Source organism: Lampris incognitus, chromosome 4 (genome assembly GCF_029633865.1).
Source record: "Lampris incognitus isolate fLamInc1 chromosome 4, fLamInc1.hap2, whole genome shotgun sequence".
NCBI lineage: Eukaryota > Metazoa > Chordata > Actinopteri > Lampriformes > Lampridae > Lampris > Lampris incognitus.
Genome location: NC_079214.1, coordinates 34,504,076 through 34,527,372, shown reverse-complemented (window position 1 = coordinate 34,527,372; position 23,297 = coordinate 34,504,076). Strand labels below are relative to the sequence as shown.

At 44.1% G+C, this 23,297-nt stretch overlaps 1 protein-coding gene across 1 annotated transcript; it reads left to right on the top strand.

Moving 5' to 3' along the window:
• Positions 1–6,833: 6,833 nt before the first annotated feature.
• On the top strand, positions 6,834–21,654 carry LOC130111710 (uncharacterized). Its single transcript, XM_056278978.1, has 13 exons — positions 6,834–7,106; positions 7,708–7,910; positions 8,135–8,272; positions 14,017–14,155; positions 15,536–16,427; positions 16,933–17,074; positions 17,219–17,362; positions 18,063–18,121; positions 18,619–18,809; positions 18,990–19,390; positions 19,742–19,841; positions 20,749–20,938; positions 21,085–21,654. The coding sequence occupies exons 1-13, from the start codon at positions 6,981–6,983 to the stop codon at positions 21,219–21,221; spliced, it is 2,862 nt and encodes a 953-aa protein (XP_056134953.1). The 5' UTR covers positions 6,834–6,980; the 3' UTR covers positions 21,222–21,654.
• Positions 21,655–23,297: the final 1,643 nt, after the last annotated feature.

Here is a 23,297-nt window from a genome sequence, read left to right as displayed (position 1 = left end):
GGATAGTCTTGTGGACATTGCATCAGATGGAACACTGAGAATGGCGTTCAGAGAAAAATGCTTGACAGACTTCTGGGTTCTTGTCCAACCTGAACATCCTGAGCTGGCTGAGTCTGCTTTGCAAGTGTTAATGCCGTTTTCAACCACCTACAACTGTGAAGTTGGGTTCTCCACACTGGTTGGTTTGAAAACCAAGCAGAGGAACAAGATCGATGTAGCCCCCTGTATGAGACTGAAACTCTCTAGCCAGACATTGAGTCAGTGATGCAACAGCAAAAGCAACAGCATTCCTCCCATTAGTTGTTGACTGCTGCTACCTGTAAAGCTGTTATGCTTATTTGAAATGTGTAATTTCATAGATTCATAAGAGCCAGTTCAAAGATTTGATTCCTATTAAAACGAATTTTTGCTAAATTAACATTAATCGTTCACTCTTTTAACGATGAATTCACATTGAGTTCACCCTGACAGTGGTATTTCAAATAAATTCCCATGTTTTATTCATCACATCACAACCAAAGGCAATAGCTCTGAACAAAATTAATATGAAACAGTAATTACACATACATCTCACAAAAATCAAGGTCAAGGTATATGGTAGAAGCCTAGCCTAATTTTGCTAGTAGCCTATTTATTACATATTTTGTATTGTAATATTCTGCAGACATAATTTGTAATATAAAACAGAATATGCTATTGTAAACCTAATATACACTCACCGGCCACTTTATTAGGCACACCTGTCCAACTGCTCGTTAACGCAAATTTCTAATCAGCCAATCACATGGCAGCAACTCAATGCATTTAGGCATGTAGACATGGTCAAGACGATCTGCTGTAGTTCAAACCGAGCATCAGAATGGGGAAGAAAGGTGATTTAAGTGACTTTGAACGTGGCATGGTTGTTGGTGCCAGACGGGCTGGTCTGAGTATTTCAGAAACTGCTGATCTACTGGGATTTTCACGCACAACCATCTCTAGGGTTTACAGAGAATGGTCCGAAAAAGAGAAAATATCCAGTGAGCGGCAGTTCTGTGGGCGAAAATGCCTTGTTGATGCCAGAGGTCAGAGGAGAATGGCCAGACTGGTTCGAGCTGATAGAAAGGCAACAGTAACTCAAATAACCACTCATTACAACCGAGGTATGCAGAAGAGCGTCTCTGAACGCACAACACGTCGAACCTTGAGGCAGATGGACTACAGCAGCAGAAGACCACACCGGGTGCCACTCCTGTCAGATAAGAACAGGAAACTGAGGCTACAATTCGCACAGGCTCACCAAAATTGGACAATAGAAGATTGGAAAAACGTTACCTGGTCTGATGAGTCTCGATCAGACATTCGGATGGAAGGGTCAGAATTTTGCGTCCACAACATGAAAGCATGGATCCATCCTGCCTTGTGTCAACGGTTCAGGCTGGTGGTGGTGGTGTAGTGGTGTGGGGGATATTTTCTTGGCACACTTTGGGCCCCTTAGTACCAATTGAGCATCGTGTCAACGCCACAGCCTACCTGAGTATTGTTGCTGACCATGTCCATCCCTTTATGACCACAGTGTTCCCATCTTCTGATGGCTACTTCCAGCAGGATAACGCGCCATGTCATAAAGCTCGAATCATCTCAGACTGGTTTCTTGAACATGACAATGAGTTCACTGTACTCAAATGGCCTCCACAGTCACCAGATCTCAATCCAATAGAGCACCTTTGGGATGTGGTGGACCGGGAGATTTGCATCATGGATGTGCAGCCGACAAATCTGCAGCAACTGCGTGATGCTATCATGTCAATATGGACCAAACTCTCTGAGGAATGTTTCCAGTACTTTGTTGAATCTATGCCACGAAGGATTAAGGCAGTTCTGAAGGCAAAAGGGGGTCCAACCCGGTACTAGCAAGGTGTACCTAATAAAGTGGCCAGTGAGTGTAGACCGTTTTAAAAGGTTTTTTTTTTGGGGCGGGGGAGGGGGGGTGTTGGCCGGCTGGTTAGGTGGTCCACGGAAATTTTTTTTATGATCAAGTGGTCCTTGGTGTGAAAAAGTTTGAGAACCCCTGGTTTAACAGGATACCTAAGCAAGGGCATACTTATTGTTCTTCCCTGGCATTGTGCCCTAGGGTGTCAATTCACCACAAGCCAATGCATTGCAAAGTCAGATGACGTCACATCTGAGATCACGTGACATCAAGTAATAATGATAATAAACTTTATTTGTATAGCACCTTTCATACATAAAATGCAGCTCAAACTGCTTTACATTAAAAACAAGGGAAACAATAAAACTCAACAACAATACAAAGTAATAAAACACAGACCTAGGCAAAAAACATAAAACAAGGCAAGAAATAAAACCACTGTGGTGACCCACATCTATATAACGGGAGACATTCACCTAAGAGGACGGTGTACCTTTAAGGGAAGAGGCGAGGGGTCAGATAATGCACTTCCGCTTCCGGTTCAGAGTTCAGTATCGTTGTCTAAATGTATGACATGCTAAGTTGGAGCTAGTAAACTACCTCGACTACGTCTACTCTCACATCTCCTGTCTCGTTGTTTTCTAACTCCACACCACAGTACAAGATAAAAAAAATAAGAGTAAAAGAAATAAAATTGAATTAATTAAAAGCAAGAGCATAAAAACGGGTCTTGAGCTGATTCTTAAAACTATCTATTGATGTTGCTTCTCTTATTTTTTGGGGGGCGGGAGTCTATTCCAAGCCATCGGTGCATAAAAACAAAATGCTGCTTCGCCATACTTTTTGCAGTTCATTCTAGGGACATTGAGCAGGCCAGCACCAGAGGATCTAAAAGAGTGCCTCGGAACATAATCAGATAAGCAGTCAAACGGGTATGAGGGTGCTAAACCATGTAGAGCTTTAAACACAAGTAAAAGAATTTTAAAATCAACCCTCAATGCTACAGGAAGCCGGTGTAAAGATGCTAAAACGGGTAATGTGATCCCTCATCCTGGTTTTTGTTACGACCCTTGCTGCCGCGTTCTGTACTAGTTGCAACCTATCGATACTTTTTTGGGGGGTAAACCAGTAAGAAATGCATTGCAATAGTATAGACACGAAGAGATAAAACCATGCATCACCTTTTTGGCGTCTTCCAGGGAGATTCTAGCAATATTTTTAGGTGAAAAAGGGCACCCATTGTAACATTCTTGATATGTGATTTAAAATCCAACTCGGAGTCAATAATGACACCCAGGAACCTAATTAATGTAGGTTGATAAGTAAAACGTAGCCTATTATCGACTCCTGTATTTTCACAATGTGTCTGTGTGGGAGTCTATAAACGGCCAAACTAAAGCACCTGTGGCCTTGATTCTTTTTGGAGGTTATTGGGGATGATCAGGGGCACCTATAAAAAATAACAGAACAGTAAAAATATGCATAATATGCGGAATATGCATAAAATATGTGGAATCCCTTCAGAATCCTGAGCAGTTCAACAAGATGGCAGGCTCTGGCTACGTCATGCCTCGGCTCTTTCCGCCGTTCGCACAAACCTCGCGTTCTTAACGGGTTGCTAGATGGCGGTCGGAGACAGCGAGCAGCGTTGGAAATAGAAAGCGTCCGTGAAGTAAGTCACAACGTCAGTAGTATTTGCATGGGTCGAGCACGGGCATATATGGTGGCTGTCACGTGAAGTGAACTCAATAAAGTTTTCTGTTTTTGAATGGAAATCAGCGCGTGCGGGCGGTTCGGGTTTTGCCGGGTCTGACGAACAATAAAGTTGGCCGCTGTTGCGCGCGTGCAGGTGTCCGAGTGTCTTATCTGATGAATCAGATTTAAAGGCCCAAACATACTCGGGCAGAACGTACGCGGAGCGGACTCCACGAGGAATGTCCGCAGTCATTTGGGCTTCCATAGTCGAGCGCACTTCCGCGTTGTAGTTTCCTGTAAAACTGTCCGTGAAACACTACATTACCCACAATGCTTGCGTGTTGTTTACACTCTTCTGTCATGGCGTCCGACACTGACGACGAGGAAGAGATGCTCTTGCCTGCTGGCTCTACAAGAAAATAAACTGAAGAGACGGTGGTGTGTATCCTCTCTGTGACGTGTCGTACAGGTGTGGGTACTTTCGCACCTTCTACTCATATATTTTCGGAATGTGTGTGTGTGTGTGTGGTGTTAGTGTGTGTGTGTGTTAGTGTAGATAGCGGGACCGAAAACTAAAGCATTTATGATCCTAATTTATTTTGGAGGTGGTAGGTATTGTTCCAGAGAGGACCAGAAAAATAGCAGGACATTAAAATATAATTATAATAATTATGCATAATTATGCAAAATATGCATTTTCTAAAAATGGCTAAAAACCACTTTTCTCGGCATTTCAAGTGATTCTGAGCATTTGGGGGGAGGGAGTTGGAGTGGGGGGGGGGTTTAGGGGCAGGGGGAAGGCGGTTAGCTGGCAGGATGAAGAGGAGGGAGATTTAGACGGATGGATAGCTGATAAACGTCATGATCACCGCAACTTGGTTGCGGGTCACTTACTAGTTCTATAAAATGTTACAAGAGAGTGTTCAAGAGGATGCAATCAACTAACATTACACTGTTCTTTCTTTATTTAATGCAAACAATAACACTGTAGCATATCAGGATTTGGTAACCTAGCAACAACTGGAGGTGGGCTTTTTGGGGGTGGTCTTTGAGCGGGGGTCGAGAGGAAGTTGGCGTCTTCATGTTTTGGTCTGCGCAGCTAGTGCGAGTCGTGGGTGTAATAAAAAAGGGCAATAAAACTCACCGATTGACCTGACATCGTGTCTTCTTCTATTGTAGCCTAATTGGGGGTGCAACCGCAAAAGGAAAATACTTCCATAATAATTGCAATTAGCATGCCTAATGTAAACAAAGTGTAGTTAAAATGTTAAAACATAATCTGCGCGCGTTATTGCACATTTTAATTGTAACATAATTGGCAGAGGAGCCCAATAGAATGTTCATGCAGGCCACGTATTTTTGCTCATTATACCATCTATTTTTGGCAACTGTCCCCCCCCCCCCCCCGATCAGAAAGTTAAACTATGTGGTTGGAATTCCCAGTGACATAGATTTATAACCACAGGCCTTATTCCAAAGCAATTTTGAAACATTGATAATCTTGGAAAAATAAACTGTTGACTGTGTGGTTTTCCCCACTGGGGTTTTGTCCATTTACCGGTGACCATTTTTTATTTTTAGTTGCCATCTTTAATTTTGTGGAAAAAAGTTTCACTTTGAAAACATGAGAAACAATAATACATACTTGCCATATCATAATCTGTAGCAGGGCCAAGGTGTTACACCTGTGGCGGGGGATACAAATTCTGTTGCGGGTGATGAGGAATGTCTAGGTGAATCAGTCAAGGCTCTGACTGTATTAGGGTGATGCGATTGTATAAATGAAATAAATGGTTGTAACTAACTACTGGCACAGAGCCACATGGTTGAGGTGGAATGAAAATTTGAGGGACTTGATTTGATGTCACGTGATGTCAGATGTGACGTTATCTGACTTTGCCATACCTTGGCTTCTGGTGAATTGACGCCCTGTCCAGAAGAGAGCCCAGCTTCTTCAGCCTTCAGCAACCCCCACAGATGTCCACTGTGACTCCAGCCCAGCTGGGCTGGTTTTGTTTTCTCCAAAACCAGCCCTGCAGGTACTCCAGAATATACTCAGGCCCTGGAGCAGGACGTCTCTGAGCTTAAGGCTCAGTGCAAGCACCTGAACGAGCAGCCAGAAGGAGCAAGATCCCTCAACACAGCTGCTCTAAAGAAGCAGGAGGTGAAAGTTGCACACCTCGAGTCTGCTGGCGCTGACCTCACACAGCAGTGCCATGCAAAGCAGGCTGAGGCAGAGTAGCTACGTTTGGAGCTGGCGAATTTGAAGAGGGTTACCCTCTTGAATACAAACCTAGGGTTTGTATTTATGGGAGGGGTGTTACGGCCCCAGTGCTGTGTGTTATGTATATGTGCAATTACCCTCTTATATACAAACTTGGTGTTTATTTTTATGGGAGGGGGTGTTACAGCCCTAGTGCTGTGTGTTGGGTGTCTGTGTAATTTTCCCTCTCCAGATCATTTTCCCTCTCCGCCTCCTGTGGAGCTGCTGGTTGAGACCAGGTGATATCAATTCTTCATCAGCTGGGTATATAGCCTTGGAGAGAGACGCCGAACAGTGCCAGTGGGCCAGCATTGTTGGCAACCAGTGAGAGAGAGACGGCCCGTGGGCCAGTGTTGGTAGCCAGAGAGAGACAGCCCGTGGACCAGTGTTGGTAGCCAGAGAGAGATGGCCAGTGGGCCATTGTTGTCAACCAGAGAGCGAGCTCTTGTGTCAGTACTCTATACTCCTTGAGAAGGAGGGTGAGACCTGTGTTAGTGTTCTTGTTTCTTTCTTTTTGGTCTGATCTGGGGTTTTTTTGTTATCCAAGCCTGGTTAGTTAAGAGCCAGCTTCTTTAGTTGCCCTTTTTATTATATATATTGATTTAGGGTTAATTTTTGACAATAAATCTGTTTGTTTTTACACCTGGTTCCGACTCCCACCTTTCTTATTCCCCCGGGACACTTTTGTTTTCTTTGTTACTTCCCCCTCATCCCCTGGACCTTTAACGGGGAACGTAACAGTGTGTTTTCTGTTCTATTTATTGTTTTAGATTTGTCTGACTTCATTTTACACTGGCCAATCATTCACTTTAAGGACATTAAATATTTGTTACATTGATGACATTTGTGTGTGTGTGTGCGGGCATGTGATACTTACTCTCTCCTTCTTTTTCATGAAGTTGTGAGTTTTGTGTTCTCACTAAATGAAACTAGTTTTGAAACTTGTTAAACACATTCTTTGTTAAGCATTCAAACAGCCAACCAATCTTGGCCAAGCATTCAACGACACAAAAGAGTGCAGGTGTTTTGTGTCAGAGGTATATATACAGGTGCTTCAGGTGGATGAGAGAGACGGGTGACTCCGACGGGAACTGAGTTGTATCGGCCACCATGGCTTCCTCATCAGTGGTCCCAATACAGCTGCTCCTCCTGGTCTCCCTGACCGCTGCATCCCACTTCTATGGGGGCAGCATGACTTTTACTGCCAAAGGAAGAAACCCGGATGGAACATATTCAGTGAGGGATTTAAATTAACTAGACCCTAATTATGTCTCTTATGATGGCAGTGACTACACTTAAAAACTTGCTTTTATAGATTGACTGCTTTGGAAATTTTATCTGTAATTTTTTCTCTTTTTTTCTTTTCTTTTTTATTCCTTGTCCTCTAATTGTTATTCCTTTGGGTTATTCCTATTCTCATTTTACCATTACTCTTCGGTTGTTTATACATGTATTTTTGTGTTTCATAAACCATTTTGCGATAGTCATTTTAAAAGTGCTAAATAAGTTTTCATAATCAACTGTGTTATTATTATTATTATTATTATTATTACAGCCTATAAGTTATGCATGGTTAAATTTGGGCTGACTGTGTAATCTGGCAAAAAATACAGTCAGATATGAAGATAGGAAGGTAAAAGAAAAAGATGCAGACGTACGATGCGTCACCTGTTTCAAGGTCAAGAGTTTTATAAGGAACTTCTCCAAGTTCATTTGTCTATAAGTAGCAATAACACGTTAACAAGGACAAAACCTATAAACAATATGAAAATATATATTAACAGCAGTAGTACTTGTGTTGCATGTCTCAGAATGGTGTTATGTTGTTGTACCACAGGTGACTCTTCGCTCTAGGGCAACCTATAGTGGGTGTTTGTACCCCTCCTGGAGTTGTTACAGAGGTAACTGTGGGTACTCAGTCAGTTCTCAGAGAGGGAGACTTGACAGTAGCCCCAACGCACCAGGCTATAACAAACGATGGTGTGAAACCGAAATAGTCATGACAAGAAAGGTCCCGAATGACAAACCCTTTCAAATGAGGTGGGTTTCTTTATTCAAATAATGTAATGCTTTTTATATTTATTAACCTCTGTTTGACTGACAAAAAAAAAGAAATTTTGAGCAGTATGCTGTAGTTCTGATTCACATTCATTCAGTTTCACATGATCTTATATCTGTTAAAAGTAGCTAGAGCAGTTGGTCAAAGTACAGTAAGTCGTGATGTTTTGATGCAGTATTTTAAGGCTATTGTATTCATAACCCAGGAAAGCAGGATGTTGTTGGGTCTCAACAAGAAATAATGTTGGCTCTTGGAGACTTCTGACTCAAGTGGATTTGGGAACAAGATCTGATACTGGGAAACCAAACAGATCTCCAGATGTGACCATTCTGCCTTTGCTGCGGTAAGTCTCCAACTACAGCTTTTCTCAGGGCCGGTCTTCGATGACCATACCCACCGTGAGCTGTCCTTAAATTATCCTTAACTATACAGGCTCCCATACCCTGTATGACTGTGGCTGTCATTTATGTTTATTGTATGACACATCATTGTTCAACAGAAAAAAGTAAAATCTTGATATAATCCCCTTGTCACACTGTGTGAGTTGAAGCGAGACTAGTGTTACATTGTGTGAATCGAGAGGCTAAAATCTAAGTCAACAACATACTATTGTGGAAGAATACAAAGTTACTTTACGAATTCATTTAGCAATGTGTTTGTGTTGGAAAAAAAAAGATTACAAAAATCAAGCTAATATCGTGAATATATTATGATGTTGGGTAGGACGGAATGTACACTCAGAAAAAAATACTTATACAAATACAAAAATGCAAAAAATCTTTGATGACAGCTGTTGTGATTTCTCCGTCTGCCATCTGTGGCTGGGTGGTAATTCATTTGTGTAAAAACATTCCACAGCGTATAAAGGCTGTTATGATTGTAACTGCTTGCTTCCTGCAGTTCTTGATTTACCTGCCAGTTCACTCAGATATTTTTAATTACAGACATTGCTCGTTCTATTTTTTACATTTTATTTTCATTTTGGAAAAGCATTCATTTTACATCAACATCACTGTGAGGAGATTCAGATGGTGTCATGTATATTCAAAACAAAACGTTTTTTGCAGTATGTTTGATAATCATTTCACTGCCTGGCTCTTCCACAGGTTTTATTTTATAACATTAAGTTTAATTATCTACATTTGAACATGTAAAGCTTTCACCTTAGATATAACAAGGGGTTGAAGGGGAAAAGAAAGAATAAAGAACAAGCTGTTAGATGTAATAAAATAATAAAAGTTATATTACATTAACTCATTTATTCTAGCAAATCAACTAAAATCTGACCTTATAGGTTTAATGTATTCAGTCCACTTGTTTCAGACCCGATTATAATTTTTCTTTTTGAACTTTGAGGGAAAATTACAACCTTTCCATAATGTTTATTTCATATTGTGGAGTTAGAAAACAACGAGACAGGAGACGTGAGAGTAGACGTAGTCGAGGTAGTTTACTAGCTCCAACTTTGCATGTCATACGTTCGACAACGACACTCTACTGTGTACCGGAAGCGGAAGTGCCTTATCTGACCCCTCGCCTCTTCCCTTAAAGGTACACTGTCCTCTTAGGTGAATGTCTCTAGTTATATAGATGTGGGTCACCACACAGGCCCTCCCAGAATTCACCTACACAAAACAATGCAAAACAGCAAAAGCGCAAGTCATGAACATAAAAATAGACTCTACAACAGAACAGTCAATGACATAGTGCAAAGTCACGGGGAAAACAACTGACGAGTCGGGGGGCGGACCCTGCGGCCATAACGGCTGCGCTTCACAGGAGGGGAAACAGATGGGGCCGAAACCCGGGCCATAGGCGGGGCCGAAGCAGGAACAGAGGCAGGTGCCGGGGCGGACCTAGGAGGGCGTCCCCGCCGCGGGGGTAGGGCCAATTGCATTGGCTCCCCAATGTCCAAGTGAGCGGGCTTGAGACGGTCTATAGCGACCCGCTCCGGCCTGCCCCCCATGTCCACCACAAAGTTCTTATCCCCCGCCTCCAGGACGCGGAAGGGCCCGTCGTATGGGGGCTGCAGCGGGGACCGATGGCTGTCGTGCCTAATGAAGACGTACCTCGCCGATGGCAGATCCTTGGGGACGTAGGACCGGGGGAGGCAGTGTTGAGACATCGGAACGGGAGCGAAGGCACCGGCAGCGCTCCGGGACGCACTGAGGTGAGAGGCGTGGGGAGCCGTAGCATCCGGAAGAAACTCCCCCGGAACTCGCAGGGGCTGGCCATACACCAGCTCAGCGGACGAGGTCTGGAGGTCTTCCTTCGGGGCCGAACGCAGGCCGAGCATGACCCATGGGAGCCGATCCATCCAGTCGCAGCCAGTGAGGCTTGCCCGCAGAGCGGCTTTCATGTCCCGATGGAACCGCTCACAAAGTCCGTTGCTCTGCGGGTTGTACGCCGTAGTGCAGTGGATCTTCATCCCCAGGTGCTCAGCGACCGCCGTCCAGAGCTCCGAGGTAAACTGGGAGCCCCGGTCCTTCGTGATGTCACCCGGCGTGCCGAAACGGGCCACCCAGCAGCCGATGAACGCCCGTGCTACCTCTGCTGCCGTCGTGGAGGACAAGGGAATAGCCTCTGGCCACCTGGTGGCCCTGTCCACAATAGTGAGGAGGAACGTATAACCACGGGAGGGGGGCAGGGGACCCACCAGGTCAACATTGACGTGGTCAAACCGCCTCTCTGGAACCACGAACGGCGCCAAAGGGGCCTTGGTATGGCGGTGCACCTTGGCGCGTTGGCACGCCACACACGAGCCGGCCCAGGCTCTAACATCCTTACGGAGCCCAGGCCAAACGAACTTGATGCTCACCAGCTTGGTCGAGGCCTTCACTCCCGGTTGGGAAAGGCCGTGGACGGTGTCGAAAACTCGGCACCGCCAGGAAGTAGGCACCAGGGGGCGCGGTTGATCGGTGGAGATGTCACAGAGGAGGGTGGTGTTGGCCGCGTCGAATGTCACGTCCTCCAGCCGTAGCGTCGTAGGGGTCGACCGGTGGTCTTGAACGGTCGCGTCCTTGGCTTGGTCCGCTGCCATAGCGGCGATGTCGAGTCCCAAGTGAACGGCGTTAACAACCGCCCGTGAAAGGCAGTCGGCGACGAAGTTATCCTTGCCCGACACGTGTTGTATGTCCGTGGTAAACTCGGAAACCGCCGCGAGATGGCGCTGCTGACGCCCAGACCACGGTTCTGAGGTTTTGGCCATACAGAACGTCAGCGGTTTGTGGTCCACGAAAGCGGTGAACTGTCGGCCCTCCAATAGGAACCTAAAGTGTCTGGTTGCGAGGAAGACACCCAGTAGTTCCCTATCAAAGGTGCTGTATTTGCGCTCGCTCTCACGGAGTTGTTTACTGAAGAACGCCAACGGCTGCCAGCCCCCCCACCCACCCACTGCTCACACACGGCCCCCACGGCGTAGTCGGAGGCATCCGTTGTAAGGGCTATGGGGGCGGCAGGCGACGGGTGAGCTAGCAGCGCAGTGTTAGCCAGCGCGGTCTTGGCGGCCACAAAAGCCTCGTCCATCCCCGAAGACCAGTCCAGCTCGTCCTTAGACTTCTTACCCCGCAGGGCCTCATACAGGGGACGCATGATGTGGGCGGCAAGGGGCAGGAAACGGTTATAAAAGTTCACCATGCCCAGGAATTCCTGCAGCGACTGTACAGTGCGGGGGCGGGGGAACATGGTGACAGCCTCAACCCTGGCAGGGAGGGGAACGGCCCCCTGTGGAGTGATGTGGTGCCCGAGGAAGGTGATGGACGACTCCCCGAACTGACACTTAGCTGGGTTGATGATGAGGCCGTGTTCGCTGAGCCTGTCAAACAGCTGTCTGAGGTGCGTCATGTGTTCCTCCGCCGACGCGCTGGCCACGAGGATGTCGTCTAAGTACACAAACAAAAATGGCATGTCGCGGAGCACAGAATCCATAAGGCGCTGAAACGTCTGCGCCGCCCCTTTAAGGCCGAAAGGCATACGTAAAAACTCAAAGAGCCCAAAGGGTGTGATGACAGCCGTTTTTGGGACATCCAGTGGGTGGACCGGCACTTGGTGATACCCCCGCACTAAGTCGATTTTGGAATAGATGGCAGCGCCCGCCAGGTGGGTAGAGAAATCTTGTATGTGCGGTATGGGGTACCGGTCGGGGGTCGTGGCATTGTTTAGGCGACGGTAGTCCCCGCACGGGCGCCAACCCCCGTCGGCCTTAGTAACCATGTGAAGAGGGGAAGCCCACGGGCTGTCAGAACGGCGGACAATGCCGAGGCGCTCCATAGTCGAAAACTCCTCCCTGGCTATTGCGAGCTTAGCCGAGTCGAGGCGTCGGGCCCGGGCGTAAACTGGGGGGCCCACTGTGGTGATATGATGTTCCAAACCGTGCTTGGCCACCGCCGAGGAGAAGGTGGGTGTGGTGAGCTCGGGGAAATTGGCGAGCAGGCGTTGGTATGGATCCCCGGTGGAGAGTGTGTTAGCGAGGCACAGCGCTCCAGCGCCCCCAAGCGTGCAGGGGTATGACGCAAAAGAGACGGCATCAATCACGCGACAGTTTTTAACATCCACCAGCAGGTTGAAAGCACAGAGGAAATCCGCACCTAGGAGCGGGGTGGATACAGCAGCCATCACAAAGTCCCAGCCGAAACGTCGGCTGCCAAAACACACGTCCACATGTCTGATACCGTACGTCCGAATGGACGTGCCGTTGGCGGCGTCCATCTGGGGGCCGTGACTGTCGGTCATCGTGTCCACAGCTTGTGCTGGTAGTATGCTGCGTTGAGCGCCAGAGTCAACCAGCAGCCGACGGCCCGACAAGGAGTCTCTGATGAACAACAGCTTGCAGTCACGGCCGGCGCCCATAGCCGTTAACGAGCGCCGGCCTTGGCATTTCCCTGAACCCTGTAACTGCAGGGTTTGCGACACCGTTTTGCTTTTGCCCCAAACCTGGCATGGTAATAACAGAGCCCGTCGTCAGGTTGGCGGCGGGCTGTCACCGCAGCCGCGGTGTCCATATAGTCGTACACAGGTGGTGGTGGGGCGGTCTGGTGGGGTAGCAGGGCATGCACAAACTGTTGCCGGTTGGCCAGGAAAACCCTGTCTGCTTCAGCAGCCAGAGAACGGTAGTCCTTGGAGGCGGCGAGAGGAGAACTGGCCAGTGCTGTGCGTACAGGTGCGGGGAGCTGCCTCAGAAAAATGTGTGTGAAAAGAAAGGCCGGATCAGCCGATCCCAGCACAGACAGCATTTTTTCCATTAACTCAGACGGTTTGCCGTCGCCGAGGCCATTCGGGGACAGTAAACGGTCTGCCTTCTCCAGCTCCGACAGTTCAAATAGTTTCAGGAGGAATGTCTTTATAGTATCGTACTTGCCAGCAGCTGGCGGAGCTTCCAACAGTGTCATTGCTCGCGCCGTTGTCGATGCGTCTAACGCCGCCACTACGTGGAAGTACTGCGTTGCATCCTGCGTTATCCCTCTCAGCTGGAACTGGGCTTCCACATGTTGAAACCACGGCCGTGGATTATGCTGCCAAAAGTCGGGTAGCTTCACAGTAGCGGTGTAAATGCTAGCGTTAGCAAAAGCCATGTTGTTAGCACCGGCTTCTTCGTTGTCAGACATACTCGTATTAGTAGTTCGATCACGTCGGGGTCACCAATGTGGAGTTAGAAAACAACGAGACAGGAGACGTGAGAGTAGACGTAGTCGAGGTAGTTTACTAGCTCCACCTTTGCGTGTCATACGTTCGACAACGACACTCTACTGTGTACCGGAAGCGGAAGTGCCTTATCTGACCCCTCGCCTCTTCCCTTAAAGGTACACTGTCCTCTTAGGTGAATGTCTCTAGTTATATAGATGTGGGTCACCACAATATATTATTTCTAACCATTCGTCAATGGTGGGTAGCTCTGGTCTTAGCCACTTCCTCATGACAGTCTTGTTGCTTGCTGCCAGAAGTATTGGCAACAGTTCCTTATCGTTGGTATTCCACCCATCAAATGAGATGTCACCCATGTATGCAGTATCACATCTAAAAGGAATTTTGACTCCAAATACATTAACATGTTTATGGATTTTTATGGCTCATTTTAATGTCTGTGTTCAGAGTTCCACAGAACTGCCCAAGATCATACAACCTGATGACCTCTGACCCTGATGGGGACCAAGTCCGGTGCAGATATGGAACTGCCCAAGCGACAGAGTGCAACAGGTGCAGCCAACCAAATGGTTTTCAGTTGGATCAGGTTGGTTGAAATAACATCTTTTTTTTAAACTGTTATCCAGCAGCAACTAAACTTCAGTGGCAATAACAAAATACATCAGCAACCAATTTAAAGGTGCTATATGCAATATTTTGGCTTGACTGGATAATATGACTCATGAACATCAGACGGGTGATACTGATTGAAACAAAACAAACAACCCGTAGACACACACACACACACACACACACACACACACACACACACACACACACGGAGCGCCGGGTTTCACTCACCACCAAGGTTTTATTAACACAAACTGATGTTTGTGTTAATGATGCCACTGTTAAGTGTCCAAAAGGTTGTTTAGTTCCAGCCACATTGCAATAGATAGAAATAGTTGTCAGATACACTTCTAACAAAAAAATTAGAGAAATGAGCCAATTCAATGTTTTTGAGGGAGGAAAATGAGCACACAAAAAAATCAGCTGTTTTTTCTGGATTATAAACATTCCACACAAAATTAACTTTACATACCAAGAGAGATGTGGGAACCTCAGAAATAGGTACTGGAGCAAATTAAGCAATGGTGATAATATTACAATAGCACGTTTTCTTAACAGTTATGTTGAGAATTAAGCAGTACTTGATTTCAATACTTACAAAAGCACTTATTTTAAGCAAAATCCTTCCGTTTCTAACAAGAGCCAGAAAAACCACCTCAGCTCCCTTTCACTTTAACAGTTTGAAATTAAATGAAGTATCGTTGCCTCCAGTTTGAGGCAGCTTGCACTCTGATCAGCAGAGCGGTGGATAATTTTTGGCCTAACAATACTTTTTCACAATTCTTCACCAAGTTCAATGAATAATCAAATACAATTCATTTAAAATTCTTGGTCATTCATTATGTCCTTAAATTTCAGAAAAGGCCAAGCACCCTGTTTCAAATATTTTACATTGTTTACAGATCTGGAGTATACTGCAGTGTTGCATAAAACAGACAAGATAATCTTTCTAATTCACATTCAGGATAACAAGATATTGATTGTTGCTGCTATGACCCTAGGACTCCTGGGCCCTTAATGCAAAGCAAATAAGCATTTGTTGTTCAAACATTTACATTCATGGCCATTTCTTTCTCTGCAATAAATGTTCTTGTGCAATAAAATTTCTGACAGTAAAGTTTTTGGTTATTTTTTTCTGAAGTAGGCTTAGTTTCAATGCAGTTAGCTACTTTTTTGAAGTAGCTTTAGTTTAGTTACCTACTTTTCTCTTAATGACATCTTTGCTGTAGCTTAACTAGTTCCAGGGGAGAGTGATTTGTAACTTAGTTAACTACATTTTGGGAGTAGCTTCCCCAACACTATTAACAACAAATTTAAGTAATTTCCTCAACTATCTACTAAATCTTCACATTCTTAGGGATCTTGTACTTTGCGCTATGGCAACAACTCACGCACTGGCACCTATGGATTAGAGTTGGTGGTGGAGGATTTCCCTGAAAGCCCCATCACCCTGGTCTACATGGATGGATCTAAATCCACAAGATTTCCACTGACTGCAAGAAGGGGCAAGCGTTCCCTATATGGCACAACGATAGCCTACCCGTGGTGGTGGTACAGTCCTACCACCATGCCACCAGCAGCAACTGCAAACCCATATCACACCACTCCACAACCAACTCCAGTCAGATCTTGGTGGTGGTGGCATACTTTAACAGCTACTCCACCCTCAACTATGACAACCACACCTCTACCAACTACAACCAGAACCCCGTACTGGTGGTGGTGGCATACTACAACAACAACAACTACTCCCCCCTCAACAACAACAACCACAACTCCACCAACTACAATCCCATATTGGTGGTGGCATACTACAACAACAACTACTCCACCCTCAACAACTACAACCACACCTCGACCAACTACAATCCCATATTGGTGGTGGCATACTACAACAACAACTACTCCACCCTCAACAACAACAACCACAACTCGACCAACTACAACCCCATATTGGTGGTGGTGGTTGCATACTACAACAACAACAACAACTACTCCACCCACAACAACAACAACCACATCTCTACCAACTACAACCACAACCCCGTGGTGGTATACTACAACAACCACTCCACCCCCAACAACTACAACCACAGCTACAACCACTATATCAACTCCCTGGTGGTGGCAGCAGCATAGCACAACTACCCACAGGCTCACTACAACCACCAGAGGCACCCGTAGCACCACAGGACACCCTCATGCTGCCACACCTCTCAGTAAACTTCCATTGCATTTCTCTTTTTCTGGTAAGTCAGCCAATGTATTCCTGTTCTTTTGTGCTTGTGTGTGTGTATCTATCTATCTTTCTACCTATCTTTCTACCTATCTATCTATCTATCTATCTATCTATCTATCTATCTATCTATCTATCTATCTATCTATCTATCTATCTATCTATCTATCTATCTATCTATCTATCTATCTATCTATCTATCTATCTATCTATCTATCTATCTATCTATCTATCTAGTATATATATATATTTGTGTATGTGTGTGTGTGTGTGCGCACGCGCAACTAATGATGGAGAAAAATAGATGGATAGTAAATCAGAAACCATAGATCAGATAACACTGTATATGGATTTTTTTTATTTTTTTGTATACTGGCAATCCTGTAGATGCTATATTTTGTATGAATTTCGTGCTCCTTTTCCATTGCCAATGTATCTTTTATGCTTTGTCACATTAGCTGCACGGCTGTGGAGGGTTTGCACTTAGCCATTAAAACCAATCTTTATTTAAACTGCAGTGGATCCACCTGCTCCATCTTGCCATGAAGGAGAGTTCCTGCCTCGATTTTTGCCCCCAACACCCAGACATGGAGAACAGCTCCATGCTGAAGTCAACAAAGAGATGCAAATCAGAATCAAAGCACAGGCTACACGAGCAACGTAAGGGAAAATGAAAATGAAATAGTGTATTGGTGAAATAGTATTGGAAAAAAATATGCCAGTCATTTAAACAAGCAACATTAAACATCGGTAAGTAAAATGAGATTGCTGGGAATGGGGTGTGTATGGTTTATTTTTACACAGGCTAGATAATGTCATCATGAGTGGACCCTTGAACATCAGCAAGCAAAAGACCACACGGGATGAGTTTATCATCAAATGGACCCCTGTCCCAGATGACCTGGGGGAGCGTTTCCCCATTTGCTTTGCTGTTGAATCATTAGTTAGGTGAGATTTCTAATAAATTACATTATGAGACCTGTTAATGAAGCCACTAAATGGATTTTATTAGAGGTACATTCAACTTTATTATGCTTTATTTTGCGGGAACAGTATGCCCAGTCCATCTCCGATCTATCACCACCCCAACCATTTACAGCATCTCATGCAGAGCAAGTTTTTTTCCTTTCTCGATTGTGTCTCGCAAGATACTTTTCTTAGTACCAACAATTACTTATCTGAGTTAATTACTTATCTGAAGTGCTAAACTAACCCTCATAATATAGAAATCTGCTTATTACCACTATATCAATATGCGGAATCATCTCAAACAGGAGCTATCCCAGGGCAAGAGATAAATCATTAAATGTGGTGACTGGATACTGTTCCCCAGTTTATTCAATATTTATTGAAATGTAAATCAAGCAGGAATAGAATATGCCTATAAAATGATTTATTACAGAGTTATAATTCAAAGGCTGACTTCTTTACCAGCAGCATCAGAAAAATTAAAAGCCCAAATGCATATTTTTTTTAAATATCAGTGAATTATATCAAATCTTTAAACTGTTTGTTGCAGTTGTAACTATCCTTTGTTGTTGTATTTAGCACTGACAAACAATTGCACTGTCACAATGTGTGACAGTGAATTCCTTGGTAAAAAAGTTAGACATTGAAGACATAGATAATCTTTGCGTATGATTTTCAGGACTCGTGTCTATCAGTCTGAGATGCGATGTGTGGTGGTGAGCGTTGGGCGGGGGCAGGGTGAGTCTTGCGGTTATTATAATATCTTTGGTTTGCAAATACATTATACACTGAACAAGCTATTACCCTACTAAATTTTGAATTTTCAATGTATAAACAAATAAGCAGAAGGATCGCTGTGTGAGGGTTGCCGCAGGACCAAAAAGACTCTGAACCAACACAGTGAAATACTAAATTTCCATTAGATATTTGATTCATACTGATTGGAAAACATCCACCTAACACACACTATAGGAAAGAGTCTTCAGTATAGATCCAGTTAGTGACTAACAACCTTTGGTCGATTAGCATTTCACGAGTTAACAGTCACTGAGGAACCAAATCAAAAGATAACAGCTATTATAGAACCAAGAAGAACAAGCAATTGACTTTTTAGTAGGGAATTGTTGTGGTAGCTAAAATGGCCGTAATGTGGAACCAAATACTGTCAAAATGGTCTTCCAAAATAGAGACCCTATGCTTCGATAAGACTGACAATCTCAAATCTCCTATTCCAGTTAAAGCTAATGTGATCTGCTATGAGACTTCAATGAGAGTAGAGGTGGCAAAGTCCTCACTGGAGGGTCTTAGTGCAGATCACCTACGACTCAGTGATCCCAGCAACACAGCCTGCAGCTTCCGGAGTCACTCCAACACAACTCACGTGGTTGCCGTCATCCCTCTCAATGCTTGCGGTACTCAGATTGAGGTAAAGGACTTTAAACTGGATCGAGCGTGGTGCTGTTTGATTACCACCTGTACACATTTTGACAATCATCAGGTTTTTTAAAATAATGCTGCACCAATCAACATTTCCTCAGTTGTTTAAGTCATTTATTTGATCTGATTTTAAGCAACAGTGCCGCTGACTAGACTTCATATTCCACAGGAAGATAACGAAAACCTCATCTTCAAGAATGAGATCACCACTTTCGACAACCCCAATGACATTATCACGAGGAAACACCTATTGGAGGTGGAATTCTACTGCCAGTACCCTAAGCGGGGTAATGTGAGCATGGGTTTCACTGCACACAGGAACAATGTCACAGTCAAGGAGAGGGGCTTTGGTACTTTCACTTACCAGTTTGAATTCTACCACAGCAACCGCTTCAGAACAGTGATTGATCCCAACTCATACCCACTCGAGTTTGACATAGGGGATGAGATTTACATGGAGATCGAGGCCACCTCTTCAGTCAACAACACTGAGCTGTTTGTGGAGTCCTGCAGAGCTGCACCTTATGATAATCCAAACTACCGGCCAACCTATTCCATCATTGAAAATGGGTAAGTGCGCTTCCTAGAGGCAACAGAGGAAAGGACAAGACTAGAAAGCCATAGTTCATACTCTTTTCCCTAGTATGTATGAACATATGTGTATACATATGTGGCTTGTTTGTTTACACATTCACTATCATTTGTTCTTAAAATTTTGACTGTTTTGGGTGTTTAAAAATCAATTTCTCTATTCCAACCAGTGTAATCAATAAGCACAATAATTTTTTTTCATCTGTTTGTTGTGATAGAGGAAAATCCCAGCCCAATTCCCTATAGTTTTATCTCATGCAATGCATGGAGTTACTGTACAATTGTTGATGTTTTTACTGTTTCTTTCGGTTGTATTTTTTCTCTAATCAGGTGTGCAGTGGACAAGACTGTGGAAATCTATTCACCAAGACACAATAACCATTTCATGTTTGGAATGGAGGCCTTCAAATTCATTGGGCTGCATGACCAAGTAAAAAGGGAACAAATAATCTAGAGTAGCACTTATTGCTTTATAAGATGTAAAATACTATGTAGGTCTTGTGACATTCTACATATTTGAATGGCAAACCACATCACAGATTTTCAGAAAACAAAATCAGAAATCAAGTTGTTTTATTGCCATGTGCATGACATACACTAGGACTTTAGCTCAGCATTGTTGGTACAGAGAATAAGATAAAATAAAACTAAGGTAAAATAAGCATGTGAAAAAATATATGTACAAAAGCATATATATATTTAAATAAATAAACAAATATACATACATACATACATACACACCCACACACACACACACACACACACACACACACACACACACACACACACACACACACACACACACACACACACATATATATATATATATATAAAACAGATCTAGAAAAAATAAAAAAGGAAAAGAATAAGTCTTGTCAGTGGGGTCTGTTGATTAGTCCAACTGCAACAGGGAAGAAACTGTTCTTATGGCATGAGGTTTTGGTCCTAATGGACCTTAGCCTCCTGCCAGAGGGCAGAGTCTCAAAAGGGTGGTGGTGTCCATGGTGGGAGGAGTCTGCAACGATCTTCCCTGCCCGCCTTAATGTCCTGGAGAGATGGGAGGCAGCAGCCAATCAACTTCTCCACCGAGTGAAGGATGCACTGTTTCATATCTAATCTTCATAATGTATCTTATTTTCTGTAAGGTTTAATATCTTGTATGTATTTTTTGGTACTGATATCAGGTTTGGTTTGGATGGATTGTGTGGTCAAAGAGTACAGACTTGCATGGAGAAGCAAGTGGACCAGAGGGTGACTTCTGCATGGAGTATGATTACATTTCTGCTCCTCACCAGCTGAAAGTGTCTATTAATGACAGCTTATCCTATTGTCTTCAGGTGTACATTAGCTGTGCAATCATCCTATGTGAAGCTGGGAACCCCAACACCAGATGTTCCCGGGGATGCATCAACTCCACTTCACCTCTCAGTCACAGGCATATTTCGAAAAGAGAAGCTGTCATCCAAACCTCATCGCACTTTATTTCCCAGGGTCCTCTGCGCTTGAGAAGAGCGTCTGAGAGCACAGGTAATGCTGAACCACTTCTTACATTGATGATTAATTAAACAACAATAACTGTGTTGTATACAGGCTCTTGCAAGTTATTTGGGAGGTCTCTGAAACCTCTATGACAAAGCCATTGTTGGTTCAAACTGTGTTTTTCTTTCTTCCAGTAACCAGCATCAACCTTAACCTGGTGTTCATTGTGGGATGTCTTCTAGCAGCTGTTGCCATGGTCTGTGGGGTGGTCATCAGCAAAGGAAAAATGTCCAGAGTCAGTTATCAACGTTTGCCAAATTTTGAAACTTAAACAGCAATGTGTAGCTGTATCTAAAGTTTGTTGTGCGTTAGCTTTGAAAATCATGCACAGTATTGATTATTTTCTATGTGGCAGGGGCTCTGGTGTCTAAAGCAAGGCTTTTAAAATGCTTATCAAATCATAGGTGCTTTTGAAATATGATATTGGCTAAGAAGATAAACAATTATTTTCACATTTTTGGCAAGAGAGTTTTTTATTTAGTGATGGTCCGTACAGCTGGCCCTCTCATAAACCTGAAGGATTATCAATCAAAATGGGATAAAAACAGCTAAAAGTAAATGGTGTATTTGCTACTGGAAGGAAAGAGGTTGCTCAAAACAGCATGACTGCTGGATGCTGTTTTGCTACAGTCATTGAATACATCATAGTGGAGTCTTCGGTAAAGTTCAAAACTGCCTTTTAACAATAAAGTTATTCACTGCAAGAGTTGTTTTATTCTTACATTCAAAATCCTCAATGTGGTTCTCTCTCTGGCAGCATGGTGGCCCAGTGGTTAGCACTGTTGCCTCACAGCCAGAAGGACCTGGGTTCAAACCCCAGGCTGTCCTAGGTCCTTTCTGTGTGGCATTTGCATGTTCTCCCCGTGTCTGCGTGGTTTTCCTCTGGGTGCTCCGGCTTCCGCCCACTATCAAAAAGACATGCATGTTAGGGTTAATACTCCTGTCTGTGTACCTGACCTAGGCAATGGAAAGAAGAACTGGAGTTGGTCCCCGGGCACTTCAGCTGCCCACTGCTCCTACACAATAGCATGGGTTAAATTTCAGAGAACAAATTCATTGTAAGAACACAATTCGTTGTAAGAATACAATGACAAAATAAAGTGGCTTTCCTTCTTTTTTTCACTTGGTTTTCAACAATTTACTATATGCTTTTATGTTACTACTGCAATTTTTCAGTATGGAGGAATTTAATTATTTCAGATGATGAGTGGTGGTTCTGGAGGGGAAGAAAGGAGGACTAAAAACTAAAAGTATGACATAATTGTTTTGTTTTGTAAGGTGCGTGTGTAGCAGATTTGGAATGGCAAATGACCAATGACAGGCAACTTTTTCAGGAATCTGCCCATTTAATTTTGATCTACAGAGACAACAAAATGGGCAGAAACAGTTGGCTGGATATTTGACTATCTTTTAACACATAGAACCAATAAGCAACATTAACAACCACGGCACAACAACAGCAAACTCACATCATTCTGTTATTACAATTGATTTAGGCTACACTAGCAACCAAAACTACCTGCATGGCGGCAGCGCTACTACTAAAAAATATTAAAGAGGCCATATCATGCTTTTTGAGTTTTCCCCCTTCCTTTAGTGTATTATACAGCTGGGAGATGCATGTAAAATCTCTGCAGTTACAAGGCCCAAAGTCCATGCCAAAAGGAGTTATTCTCTCTGAGAGAAAACACTGCCTGAAACAACTCATTTGGAGTCCAGTGTATTCTTCCGTTACTTACTTACGTCACAGTGTAACACATTTTCATAATGCCTGTCTAGCGGCTAGTTTGGCCCGCCCTCAAACAAAGTTAGGTTGAGCAGAGGCCAGGAAGAGTTTCGTTAGTCTGCATCGCAATGTCTAGAAGATACTGTTTCTTTCGGTGCAAAGGCATATTCCCTTTGTACGGACTTCCAAAGGAAGATGGAATGAATAATAATAATAAACGACTAGACTAGCTTGGCCTAGCTTGGACTAGCTTGGTCTAGTCAGAAAGGCATGAACTGATGAAGCCTCTTGGATGAGAGGTGAAACATCTTCACAGATATATACCAAGTCCAGTTGCACTCGATTCAATTCTTTTGGATAAACATCACCTCCTCATCACCTCTGTTCCCTTCACTAACATGCCCATTGAAGTCCACTCCAATGACCACTCTCTCCTCCTTGGCTACACTCTCCACCACTTCATCCAGCTCACTCCAGAATTCTTCTTTCTTTTCCATCTCACACCCAACTTGCGGGGCATATGTGCTGATAACATTCATCAACACACCTTCGATTTCCAGCTTCATACTCATCACTCTGTCTGACACTCTCTTCACCTCCAGCGCACTCTTGACATACTTT